The 14,043-nt window shown below is 39.1% G+C and overlaps 1 protein-coding gene across 1 annotated transcript in view; it reads right to left on the bottom strand.

The window, feature by feature from the left end:
• The window catches only part of ARHGAP28 (Rho GTPase activating protein 28), a 99,154-nt gene that overhangs the window by 22,250 nt on the left and 62,861 nt on the right, over positions 1-14,043 (bottom strand). The window contains exons 11-14 of the mRNA XM_023740061.1: positions 6,165-6,362; positions 5,725-5,838; positions 3,625-3,681; positions 1,849-1,973 (exon numbers count right to left, since the gene is read on the bottom strand). Of these exons, the coding sequence (XP_023595829.1) occupies positions 1,849-1,973; positions 3,625-3,681; positions 5,725-5,838; positions 6,165-6,362 (494 nt within the window). The remainder of the gene's footprint in view (positions 1-1,848; positions 1,974-3,624; positions 3,682-5,724; positions 5,839-6,164; positions 6,363-14,043) is intronic.

The following is a 14,043-nucleotide window of genomic DNA, read 5'->3' as shown; positions in this document are numbered from 1 at the left end:
CATATGATCCAGCTATCCCGCTCCTTGGAACATATCCTAGAAAAAAAAGAGCCGTCACATGAATAGATATGTGCACACCCATGTTCACTGCAGCACTGTTCACAATAGTAAAAAGATGGAAATAATCTAGGTGCCCATCAACGGACGAATGGATAAATAAATTATGGTATATCCACACAATGGAATACTACACAAGGATAAAGAACAATGATGAAGCCATGAAACATCTTATAACATGGAAGAAGCTGGAACTTATTATGCTGAGTGAATTTAGTTAGTCACAGAACAAATACTGTGTAAGACCACTACTATCAGAACTCAAGAAAAGGTTTAAACACAGAAGAAAACATTCTTTGATGGGTACGAGGGTGCGGAGGGAGGCTGACGGTTATTTACTAACTAGATAGTAGATAAGAATTATCTTAGGTGAAGGAAGGACAGCACATACTACACGGGAAGTCAGCACAACTGGACTAAACCAAAGCTAAGAAGTTTCCTAATACAATCAATCACTTTGAGGGACAGAGTAGCAGGGGTAGGGGTCTGGGGACCATGCTTTCAGGGGACATCTAGGTCAACTGGCGTAACATAGCTTATTAAGAAAATGTTCTGCATCCTACTTTCATAAGTGGCGTCTGTGGTCTTAAAAGCTTGCAACCAGCCATCTAAGATGCATCAATTGTTCCCAACCACCTGGGGTAAAGGAGAATGAAGAACACCAAAGACACAGAAAGGGCCATATAAACCAGAGACTTCATTAGCCTGGGACCAGAAGAACTAGATGGTGCCCGGCTACCACCAATGACTGCCCTGACAGGGAACACAACAGAGTCCCAGATGGAGCAGGAGAAAGGTGGACTGCAGGACTCAAATTCTAATAAGAAGACCAGAGTTAATGGTCTGACTGAGACTGGAGGGACCCTGGAAAGCATGGCCCCTGGATTCTCTATCAGCACAGGACTAAAACAATTTCCAAGGCCAACTGTTCTGACGGATTGGACTGGACTGTTGGACATACAGTGATACTCATGAGGAGTGTGCCTCTTAGCTCAAGTAGATACAAGAGCCTAAACGGTCAGCTTCTGTACAGAGGTGAGATGGGAAGGCAGAGAGGATTAGGAGCTGGTTGAATAGACATGGGGAATCGGGGCTGGAAACGAGGAGTGTGCTGTCACGGTACAGGGAGAGCAATTAGAGTCACATAACAATATATGTACAAATTTTTGTATGGGAAAAAATTTAAAAAAAGAGATAAGAAAACATGGCAAATGTTTATCCTTTAATAAGCACGTCTAAACAAAAATTATTTGGATTTATGGTCTTTTCATGTGATTTACTGCAGATATGTATACAGAATTTCCTTAAATATCACTCTGATCCTAAGGATTATTAATAGCATATTTTCAAGGAAACAAACAGCTATAGTGCTCTCTTGACCACCTAAAATCTTTCTGATACAGGCATGTTAAAACCCAATGGAATATGGAATAACGATATTACTGAAAATCTTTCATAATATCTACTAAACTAACTTGTTATATTCTTCATTCTGAAAAAAAAAAAACAAAAAAACCGTAAAACTCACTGGATAAAGGAAGCCACCGAAACAAAGGATACCTAATGAGAATCCCATTTGTAGAAATTTCTTTAAAAAACCGACTTTCATTATAGATAATTTTATTGTCTACTAATGTCTTTCTCTACTTCTGACTCTTAATCTAAAGGTTAATTCCCCAAAGTAACAGATTTTAATTTTTCAAACAGGCCAAATTTGGAAATGTCTGAAAAGTCACTCATCTGATAAAAATTCACTTTCTTGTGCAAATTCTTTCATTCACTTTTACTCACCTGTTCTCGTATTGAAATTTCGCCAATATGTCTTTGGCTTTGGTTTGACTATTGAGTTGAATGGCCATGGATACCTTAGAGAGAAGTGGAGCATGGACCCTTATGACTCCCTCAGGTACGTCAGACTGCCAATGAGAAAAAATGAAGTACATTCTGTCAAGTTAGGATGGACATCAGTGCAATGGTGGCATTTAAGGGACATCATGAGAATCAGAGGCAATGAATCAAGAAAACCTGTAAATATAACCAGTATTTAACTCGAATAAAACACTGCTTTCTTTTCCACTGGGAGACTCACTAATATCTAAAATTAACCTGGGATTTTACTTTTGTAACATGCTTAGGTGTGACTCTAATGCCTTAAAGCCATGAGAGAAGTAAAATTGGATCATGATGAAAATATTTCTATCAACAAATTTCCTTAGACAATGTCCTGAATATGCCTGCTTTAAGCAGAAATCTGTACTTCTGTATATATTGAGGTCAACCTTCTGAAAATTTTAAGGATCAATTAGAAAATATAGCTTCTTAAATATATCCTTTCTTTAATTAGCAGCCATTAATGACCAGCCCACGTTTTTTGGGGTGATGAAAATGTTCTGTGATTAGACAGCGGTGATTATTGTACAACACTGTATCTTTTGTTTTGGAGGCTTCATTTACTCGATGAGTTTTACTTTTTAGAATGAAGACTATATGGGAACTTGAAATCTGACTCCTCCAGGTGTGCTGATGACGCTGTGATGACAGAGCAGAATGTGGGCATGTTCTGAGTGTCAATGATGTGACTGACCTGGGCCTGGGGACCTCACAGCTCTAATCTAAATGGAATACTCAAAGAACAAACCAGTTGCCATCAAGTCAGCTATGACTCATGGTGATCCCACATGTATCAGAGTATAACTGTGTTCCATAGGGTTGTCAATGGCTGATTTTTCAGAAGTAGACTGCCACGCTTTCCTTTGGAGGTGGCCCATGGGTGGACTCGAACCTCCAACCCTTTGGTTAGCAGCCAAGCATGTTAACGATTTGCACCAACCAGGGACTCCTGTTCAAAGAATAGTGCTGTCTAATTAATAGAAGTTTCTGATTTGCCAGGATTAACTGGAAAATGCCTTATGTTTCAAAATTTGAATGATTTAAAAATTGATCTTCTATTTAGAAGATGAACAGAAATAAATTTTACTTGTTTGAGGACCTGGCTAGTCCTCAGATAATTGTTTTAAACCTGTAAATTCTTAAAGGATGGCACTGTCCGTGTAGAAGGTTTATTTGAGTTGACTCAATACACACCCTGGAAAAAATATTTTAAAATAAGGTCAGTACTTGTAGGACCTTCTTATTATTACCAGCAAGAACCAGAGAGCATTCCAGGGAATGGATAATGAGGGTTTTGGACTTGGGAGGTAGATAGAGTGCACCCAGCTAACTGAAGTCATAATTGCACTCCTACAATACTCATTTGATCATCTCACATCCCTCCCCTTCCAGATTGCCTGAAGACTCTGCAAGATAAATACCATACTCCTGACATTACTGGACCTATGATCATAATAATCACAGTTCCCTATAACTTCCTATAGGATTCACTTATGTATGAACTGCCTAACCACATCATTTTGAATGATCATTTAGTAGACTCCCTATACCATTCCTTCATGTGTCACATTAAAAATTTCAGGTTTGACCAAAATTACACATGTATATGCTTGATGCAGACAGAGAATACTACACAGGCAGTTAATACAGAAAAAAGGAAATTATTTGTGTTCTTACCACTCTTCTTGAAGAGGGTGATTTCTGTAGTATTTTTGCAGTCTTAGGGCTTGTCACCTAAAGAAAAAACATTTAGTTTTAACATCAATGTTGAGAAAACAAGCATATATGATGCTGTTGTGTGAGAAGGGAGAACACGGATTCGTATTTGCCTGTATATGCACAGAGCATCTCTGAAGTCTACACACCTGCACGTGGTTTTGCACAAACGCCCTGTTGTTGGAGAGATTATTTGTCTCCCAGAGGGAAAGTCAGAGGTACCAATTTTTAGTCTATAGTCTTTTGTACCTTTTGAATTTTGTACCCTGTTAATGAACTGTCTATTTCAACAAAATTAAGAATTAAAAAAAAAAAAATGTTACAAAGACTTGAATAGACATTTCTCAAAGAGGACGTACAAATGACCAATAAGCACATGAAAAGATGATCAATGTCATTAGTCATTAGGGAAATGTAAATCAAAACCACACTGAGACACCATTTCAAACTCATTAGGATGACTCTTATCAGGAAAACAAAAAACAACAATCTTGGTGAGGATGTGGAGCAAATTAGAACTTTCATCCATTGTTGGTAGGAATGTAAAACGGTACAGCCACTGTGAAAAACAGCTTGGTAGTTCCTTAAAAAGTTAAACATAGAATTACCATATGACCCAGAGGACTTGAAAGTAGGGACTCAGATACTTATACACCTATGTTCACTGCAGCATTATTCACAATAGCCAAAACGTAGAAACAACCCGTGTCCATCAACAAATAAATGTATAAACAAAATGTGGTATTTAAGTACAATGGAATATTATTCAGCCATAAAGAGAAATGAAGTTCTGATACATGCTATGACATGGATGAACCTTGAAAACATTAAGTGAAATCTGTCAGACACAAAATGACAAATATTCTGTGATTCCATTTATACGAAATGTTTAGAGTAGGTAAACCAACAGACAGTAGATTAGTAGTAGGTATTGGGTTTCTTTTTTAGGGTAACGGATATGTTCTGTGATTAGATAGTGGTGATTGTTGTACAACATTGTACATAATACTAAAATCTACAGAACTGTATACTTTAAAATGGTTTAAATGTTGAATTTTATGTTTTTGTACTTTCAATTCAATCAATACAAATTTTTAAAAATTTCCAAATAAAAGTGTTGGTTCTATTTGAAGTGGTTTTTCCTATAATTAATAGGGAATACAGTCGTTCATCCTGATTGTGATAAACCGATTAGTAACACTTTTCACTGCCTTGTCATTTACTATTCCCTTTCCCTGAATGAACTTTCTTTCCCCCTTCAAAATGCTCCCTTCAAGATGTAGCTCAAATGCCACTTCCTCCATGAAGTCTTCCCTAGTTTCCAATGTTGGAGCATACTTTTTTCTCCTCTGCATGGCCTTAGCACATGGTCTGCACCACTGGTCTGGTATTTACTGCCTGCTGCTGAGTGTACTAATGGCTGTTGTATGTATTTTTCTCCCATACTAGGTGTAAGTTCTTTTAAGCATAGAGCAAAGTTCATGTATCTCTGCACCAAGGTCTAATGCAATGCTTACGCTCATCATCATTCCTCAAACTAAAGTAATAAAGACAAATTTTCTAGAACCTGTTTCTATTATATACCTCTACACAATTTTACTAAAACAGAACTTCTTTGGAATCCAATGAATTTATACAAAACAACTTGAAGGTTAGACTTTTATTATCCAATCACTAATTAAATCTCTTTCTCTACTTTATTAGATATACTGGAGACTGCAGTCCTCCTAAATCTAGTTCACAGGGACTACAATGTCAACTTTAGCTCACATCAGAATCATTTTAGCCTGTCTAGTAAGTACTTAACAGAATACTAACTAATCTTTATGAAGTACATATTTCAAGTACTTTAACCAAAAAGCCACTAATTAAACAAAATGGAAAGACTATAGTACTGTTATGGACACAATTGTTACAGCTTTTATATTCAATTGTATATGTCCAATACTTGAGGAGAATACAAAATTTTTGGTTTTACTATTACAAGCTACTTTGTGCCTCCTTTGAGAAGTAAAAATCTGTGTACGAAACACAATTTGTGCACTTATTTATTTTCATTACCTCTCGTTCTATGGTCTTCCTCCTTAACAGCTTTTTTACACTTGGGAGCTGCTTCTTTAACAACATGGTGGCTTCATTCATTCTTCTTACTTGAGTGATTAAGAAAGATGGAACCTGGAGAAGAAATATAACTTGACTAGAAGGAAAAGACTTGACTTATGCCTCCCTAGTAAATTCTGTCTTCAGTTATGGTAACATCCTAGTCACTCACTGTCTTGGAACCTAAAAGGTAACATTGGACCTTGTAAAGATTAGAAAAAAACTATTAAGAGATTCTGTTTACAAGGGAGAATGTGTTAACGAGCATAAAGAACCTGTAAAGGTATAACCTGGGATTATCCCCCCATAACCTAGGAATTGCTTGTCCAGGGAGCTTTACATCGCCTGGATGCTGGTGGACGTCCAAGGAGAACTTTAACGATCATCGCATTGTTACTCACCTTCCACAAAATTTTCTGGTACTTCAGCATTAGGCGAATTATGTGTGCTGCGGTGTTTGCTAACAGTAATTCTTCATAATCAGAATGTTTGCTTCTACTGAAGAAGAGGTTTGGTGCCATAACAGTAGAAATGTTCCACATACTCATTCGGTTTTTTGATTCATTGGCAATCACTTTATTGAAGAACGTCATGAGGGCCTAACAAGACACAGCATTATGTCACACTCTTGTAAATTATCAAAACCCATCCACTGTGATTCTGGAAGATTGTCAGAAGTGTAGTGTTGTTAAATGTGTCACATTTCCCCTTTAACTGCTTAAAAGTGCTAATAAGAAATAAAAGTTTATTCAATGGTCTGCTTCATAAAGTGGCTCAATTTTTAGGGGGCTTATACTGAAGTCTCTATAAATACCAGCTTGCATTTTCATATTTTCTTTTATCCTAAAAGAGTTTGATAAATACTAAAAGAGTAAGCCAGGAAAACAAAACACTCCAACGCAAGTAAACGTAAAATGCATTTTATTTTGAAGCAAGAAAAAATTAAAAAAATACTCATTATTTAAAAGTAAACCCCTTTCTGCTTGGAAAGGAAAACCTGCTTAAATAGCATGAGTATCTCATTTCTGAATCAAATATGATCTCAACTGAAAAATTTTTAATTTTTTACTTTTTGGGTGCCATTTTTCTTATGCTTTTCAGTGTTGAAATCTTCAGCTGACCAAAGGGAAATATTTACATGTGGCTGTTCTCAGCTTTCAAAAGACGAAATATTGGAGAAGGATTTAAAAAGAGTTGGGGGAGACAGTGACGCACTAATGTTTATCAGCAGCTCTTAAAATTCCCCAGCAGGACTGAAATTCCAAAAGCGGATGCCTTCCAAGTTTGGCTTCTACTGCAGTAGTTGTAATAGTAAGATGTACAGCACATAACAGTAATAATGTTGCTGTGAGCTGCTGCTCTCCAGTCGGCCTGACTTTCATGGCAATCCCATACACAACAGAACAGAGTACTGACTGGTTGCAGATCGGACAGTTGTGATCTATAAAGTTTTACTGGCTGATTTTTGGAAGCCAACCAGGTTCTTCCTAGTCTGCCTTAATCTGGAAGATCCACTGAAATCTGTCCAGCATCCCAGCAACATGCAAGCTGTACTGACAGATGGGTGGTGGTTATGCATGAGGTGCACTGGTTGGGAATCAAACCGTGTTCTCCTTCACGGAAGGTGAGAAGTCGACCACTGAACCACTAATGCCCCTTAATAGTGATAAGAGTTAACATTTATTGAAGGTTTACTATGAGCCTGGCATTATTCTAAATACTTTACATGTATTAATTCTTTTTAGCATCATTCAAAATCCTGTAACAAAGGTACAATTATAAACTTTATTTTACAGATGAGGAAACTGAGGCACAGAGGAATTTAGAAGACTTGCCTAACATCAGTTAATTAAGTGGTAGAGCCAGGATTTGAACTGTGGAAACCTCATTCTTGAGCCAGAGCTCCTGATCTTGATCACCCCAATTTCAATCTTAGTTCCAGTCACAGTTTAGAATGGAGAAAAAAAAGTGTCTGGGTATGGGTATATCTTCATAAGTCCCACAATGATTTTTGACAATATTCTGTTAGAAATATACTGAGTTCAAAGAGGCGCAGCCAACACGGTGCCCTAGACAGACACATCATGCCGTCCCTCTGCAGCAAAGACCCGAAAAACTAAGCGAAGCAGATACAAACATCAATCCTGGAAGCCTAAGCATGAAATGAAGGGATAAAGAACTAAATCGAACACCACATGGAGGAAGGAACTGAAGGAAAACAGAGAACAAGAGAGAGACAGAGCGGAGGTCCCCTGCCAACTAACACGGCACAGTGTTACCATCTTGGAGCATAGCAAGCAATGACCCCGGACAGGGAGTATGGGGAGACAATGTCTTGGAGCTCCCAACAGGAGACAGAGAACCAGAGAAGCGTGCTTTCCTACCCCTCACCCTTCTTCCTCGTATGCTACCCCCACCCCTTCCTGCCAGGCCACGCTGTGCCACCTTGGTTAGAGAGCCACCGGCCTCATGGTCTGCCCCATCCCCACCCACCAGCTCCTGCTGCACCATTTTTCGCCCTTTGTTCCTTTCTTTCTCCCTCCCACCTAACCCATATACCACCTCTACCTTTTCCTGCCAGGCCATGATGCATCACTTGGCTAGAGAACCACAGGCCTGTCATCACCCTGGGTCCGCCCCAACCCCACCTGCCGGCTCCTGCCACACCATTTTTTCCCCCTTTCCTCCTTTTCTTTCTGCCTCCCATCTAGTCCTGTACCCCACTTCTAGCCCTTCCCACTGGGCCATGGCATGCCACCATGGCTGGAGAGCCACCGGCCAGCTGCCAGCCTGGGTCTGATCCGCCCCATCCGCTGACTCCTGCCACACCGATTTTTCTTCCCTTTTTCTTTCTCCCTCCCATCTAACCCCATACACTACTTCTACCCCTTGCCACTGGGACACGCTGCATCACCGTGGGTAGAGAGCCACCAGCCCGCTGCTATCCCAGGTCCCCCCACCCCCACCCACCAGCTCCCGCCATGCAGTTTTTTCCCCCCTTTCTTCCTTTTCCTTCTTCCTCCCACCTAGTCCTGTATGCTACCTCTACCGCTTCTGGTGGGCCACGCTGCACTGCTGAGGGTAGAGAGCCATTGGCTTGTTGCCATCCCCAGCTCCCACTATGCCATTTTCCCCCTTTCTTTCTTTTCTTTCTCCCTCTCATCTAGCCCCATACACTACCTCTACCCCTTTCTACAGAGCCATGCCAAACTGCCACAGGTAGAGAGCCAATGGCCCACCACCACCTCAGGTCCACCCCACCCACACATGTGAGCTCTCAATGCACCATTTTTTTTCTTTTTCCCCCTTTCTTCCTTTTCTTTCTCCCTCCCACCTAGCCTTGTATGCCACCTCTACATTTCCTACCAGGCCACTCTGCACCACTGTGGTTAGAGTGCCACTGGCCCACCGCCACCTCAGGTCCACCCCACCCACACATGCCAGCTCTCACTGCACCATTTTTTTCTTTTTCCGCCTTTCTTCCTTTTCTTTCTCCCTCCCACCTAGCCTTGTACGCCACCTCTACATTTCCTACCAGCCCACTCTGCACCACTGTGGTTAGAGTGCCACTGGCCCACCGCCACCTCAGGTCCACCCCGCCAACACACATACCATTTTTTCCCATTCTTCCTTTTCTTTCTTCCCCCCGAACTAGCCCCATATGCTACTCCCACTTCCCACTGGCCCTCACTGTGCCACCATGGCTAGAGCATCCATGGCTTGCCGCCAAAACCGACCTGCACTGCCCCTCCCCTCCCGCCATTCGACCAGCTGCTGAACAGCAGGAAGTGAACCCGTACTACTCCCCTTCCACTACCACAGCCTATCTGGTGAGAGCTTGTGAACACTCCCACACTACTGAACCAACATCAGGAGGCAGACAGTGCCAGCCTAGTCCGACATCAGCCACCTTGTTAAAACTAGTATACAGTGAAGTAGGTTCATCCTGCCTGCCCACCCAGAAAAGGTGGTGAGAGCTATCATGCCCACAGATGAGCAAGCAGCAAAGCAAGCCTGGTTCACTTGTCCTGACACATCAAAACATAACAAAAAAGCAGAATGAAACAAATAACATACGATCAATAAATAAATAATACCCTAATGTCTCAGAGACAGCAAACGTTATCAAAACATATGAAAAAGGACAAGATGGCTGCAGCAGTGACAAAAATAGTCAAATGAAGAAGAGGAAAAGGCAGTGGAACTACCTGATATGGAATTCAAAAGACTAATATTTAGGGCTCTCAAAGAGATTAGGAAAGAGATCGAGGAAAACACGGAGAAAACCAGGGAAAAAATGGCCAAAATCATGGAAAACACAAACAAAACCAACGAGAACAGCCAAAATCAAGGGAAACACACACAAATCAATAGAAGAATTAAGAAAATAATACAAGAACAAAACATCAAAATAAATAAACAATTAGAAATCATAAAAAACAGCAACTAGAAATCCAAAAATCAAAAAATTTGAGAAATGGACATCTCAATAGAAGGTTTTAGGTGCAAATTTGAAACAAAAGAAGACAGAATCAGCAAAATTGAAGACAAATCCATGGGTGCTACGATGTTTGAAGAAAAACCAGAGAAAACAATGAAGAATTATTTGGGACACAATCAAGAGCAAAAATTTCCACAAGATCAGAGTTCCAGAGTAGGGGGAGAAGATGGAAAACAGAGAGAAGACTGTTGAAGGTTTGTTGAAAGAACACTACCCAAATATCATGCAAGATGAAAAGCTGATCATCCAAGAAGCTCAACAAACCCCATACAGGATAGAACCCCCCAAAAGTCACTAAAACATACCACAATTACACTTGCCAAAACCAAAGACAAAGAAAGAATCCTGAGAGCAGCTCGAGAAAAATAAAAAGACACTTAGAAAGGCGAAACAATAAGACAAAGCTCTGATTTTTCAGCAAAAACTATGCAAGCAAGAAGGAAAAGGGATGACATACATGAAACCTTAAAAGAAAAAAATGGCAACCAAGAAAAATATATCCTGCAAAACTCTCTCTCAAATACGATGGTGAAATTAGGACATTTCCAGATTAACAGAAATTAAGGGAATTAGTAAAAACCAAGCCAAATGTACAAGAAATATTAAAGGGAGTCCTTTGGTTAGAGAACCAACAACATCAGACAACAACTGGAGTCTAGGACACAAGACAGCATCAGCCAGAAACCAATCTATTTAAAGAACTCTCAAAAATAAAACAAAGTTAAAAGACTTAAAACAGGGAAACAGAGACATCAATCTGTAAATGATGACAACATCAAAATAATAAAAGGAGGAGTAAATGATGGAAGTATAAAACTTTCAAATGGAGTGTAAATCAAGGCGATATGAAATAATAAAAGACAAGTTCAAACTTAGGAAGATTAGGTAAATTTCAAGGTAATCACATCAGAATAAAAAAGAAGAAAAACATAAAGTCTCAGGAAATACAAAATCTATAATAACAAAAGAAAAGAAAACAAAAACAAAAGAAACTCAGCACACGAAAGTAAGAGAAACAAAGAAAATGTCAGTACCCCCCCAAAAAAGAAAGCATAACAATATGACAGCAATAAACTCATGCCTATCGATAATCGCACTGAATGTAAATGGCTTAAATACACCTGTAAAGAGACAATGAACGGCAGAATGGATAAAAAAGCATGACTTATCAATACGCTGTCTATGAGACACACTTTAGACACAAAAACATAAATATATTAAAAATCAAAGTATGGAAAAAATATATATCAAGTAAACAGTAACCAAAAATGGGCAGGAGTGGCAATATTTATCTCAGATAAAATAGACTTTAAGGCAAAATCGATCATAAAGACAAGTAAGGACATTATATAATGATTAAAGGGACAATCCACCAAGAAGATATAACCTGAATAAATATTCACGCACCCAACAGTGGGGCTCCAAAATACATAATACAAACTCTAACAGCACTGAAAAAAGACAGTTCCACAGTAACAGTAAGAGGCGTCAACATATAACTCTTGGTAAAGGACAGAACATCTAGAAAGAAATTTAACAAATGTATAGAAGAGCTAAAGGCCAAAATCAACCAACTTGACCTCAGAGACGTCTACAGAACACTCCACCTATCAGCAGCAAAGAATACATTTGTTTCCAATACACAGTGAACATTCTCCAGAATAGACCAAATTTTCAGCCTCGAAGCAATCCTCAATACAGTCCAAAACATGAAAATAATACAGAACATTCTCTCTAATCAAAACACCATTAAAGTAGAAATCAATAACAGGAAGAGCAAGGGAAAAAATTCAAACACATTGAAAATGAATAACACCCTGCTTAAAAACAACTTGACAACAGAAAAAAATGAAAGAAGGAATAAAAAAATTCCTAGAATTAAATGAGAATTAAAACACATCATACCAAAACTTCTGGGGCACAGCAAAGGCAGTGCTCAGAGGTCAATTTATAGCAATAAACACACACATAAAAAAAGAATGGGCCAAAATCAAAATGTTAGTCCTACAACTCATAACAAAAGAAGCCCACAGCTACCATAAAAAGGAAATAATAAATATTAGAGGAGAAATAAATGAAATAGAGAGCAGGAAAAAGAAAAGAATCAAAAAGACCAAAAGTTGATTCTTTGAAAAGATCAACAAAATTGACAAACCACTGGCCAAACTGAAAAAAGAAAAAAACAGGAGAGGAAGCTAAGAACCCAAATAAGACATGAAATGGAGGACAATACAACAGACCCAACGGAAATAAAAAGAATCATAGCAGAATACTATGAAAAACTGTACTCTAACAAATTTGAGAAACTAGAGGAAATGGACAAATTTCTAGAAACACACTACTTACCTAAACTTACACAAGCTGAGATAGAATATCTGAACAGATCTGTAACAAGAGAAGAGATTGAAGATGTAATAAAACAACTTCCAGCAAAAATAAAAAAGCCCTGGCTGGGACAGCTTCACTGGAGAATTCTACCAAACATTCAGAGAAGAGCTCGCACCAGTACTACTCAGAATATTTCACAGCATAGAAAAGGAAGGAATACTCCTGAATTCATTCTATGAACCAGCGTAACCTTGATACCAAAGCCAGGCAAAGTTATCAGACAAAAGAAAATTAAGACTAATATCTCTCATGAATATAGATGCAAAAATTCTCAACAAAATTCTAGCCAGTAGAATTCAGCATCATATCAAAAAAGTAATACACCACAACTAAGTGGGATTCAATCTGAGAACCTGGACTATAAGAAGAACTGGGTATCAGGACTGGAGGAAGACTCGTTAACAACCTGCAATATGCAGATAACACAACCTGACTTACTGAAAGTGAAGAGGACTTGAAGCACTTACTGATAACGATCAAAGACTATAGCCTACAGTATGGATTACACCTAAACATAAAGAAAACAAAAATTCTCACAAATGGACCAATAAGCAACATCATGATAAATGAATAAAAGATTGAAGTTGTCAAGGATTTCATTTTACTTGGATCCACAATCAACACCCATTGAAGCAGCAGTCAAGAAATCAAACAATGCATTGCACTGGGCCAATCTGCTGCAAAAGACCTCTTTTAAGTGTTAAAAAGCAAAGATGTCACCTTGAAGACTAAGGTGTGCCTGACCCAAGCCATGGTGTTTTCAATTGCCTCATATGCACGTGAAAGTTGGACCACGAATAAGGAAGAATGAAGAACTGATGGCCTTTGAATTGTGGTGTTGGCAAAGAGGATTGAATATACCATGGAGTGCCAAAAGAACGAACAAGTCTGTCTTGGAAGAAGTACAGCCAAAATGCTCCTTAGAAGGAAGGATGGTGAGACTTCATCTTACATGCTTTGGACATGTTATCAGGAGGGATCGGTCCCTGGAGAAGGACATCATGCTTGGTAAAGTAGAGGGTCAGCAAAAAAGAGGAAGACATTTGACAAGATGGACTGACATAGTGGCTGCAACAATGGGCTTAAACAAAGCAACAATTGTGAGGATGGTGCAGGACCAGGCAGTGTTTCGCTCTGTTGTGCATAGGGTCGCTATGAGTCAGAACCAACTCTATGGCACTTAACAACAACAATTTTCTAATCTATAAAATGACAAGATTCTATCACATTATCTTAAAAATTCTGAGATTCTAGAGGACTTCCGGCAAAATGGCACTCTAGGCAGAAACACCACACCGTTCCTCCACAGCAAAGATCCAAAAAACTAAGCCGAACAGAGAAAACAACAATCCTGAAACCCTAAAACATCAAATGAAGAGATAAAGAACTCA

This window comes from Trichechus manatus, unplaced genomic scaffold (genome assembly GCF_000243295.1).
Source record: "Trichechus manatus latirostris isolate Lorelei unplaced genomic scaffold, TriManLat1.0 scaffold00146, whole genome shotgun sequence".
Taxonomy (NCBI): Eukaryota; Metazoa; Chordata; class Mammalia; order Sirenia; family Trichechidae; genus Trichechus; species Trichechus manatus.
Note: the sequence above shows the minus strand (reverse complement) of the source record. Positions and strands in the feature narration are given on the sequence as shown.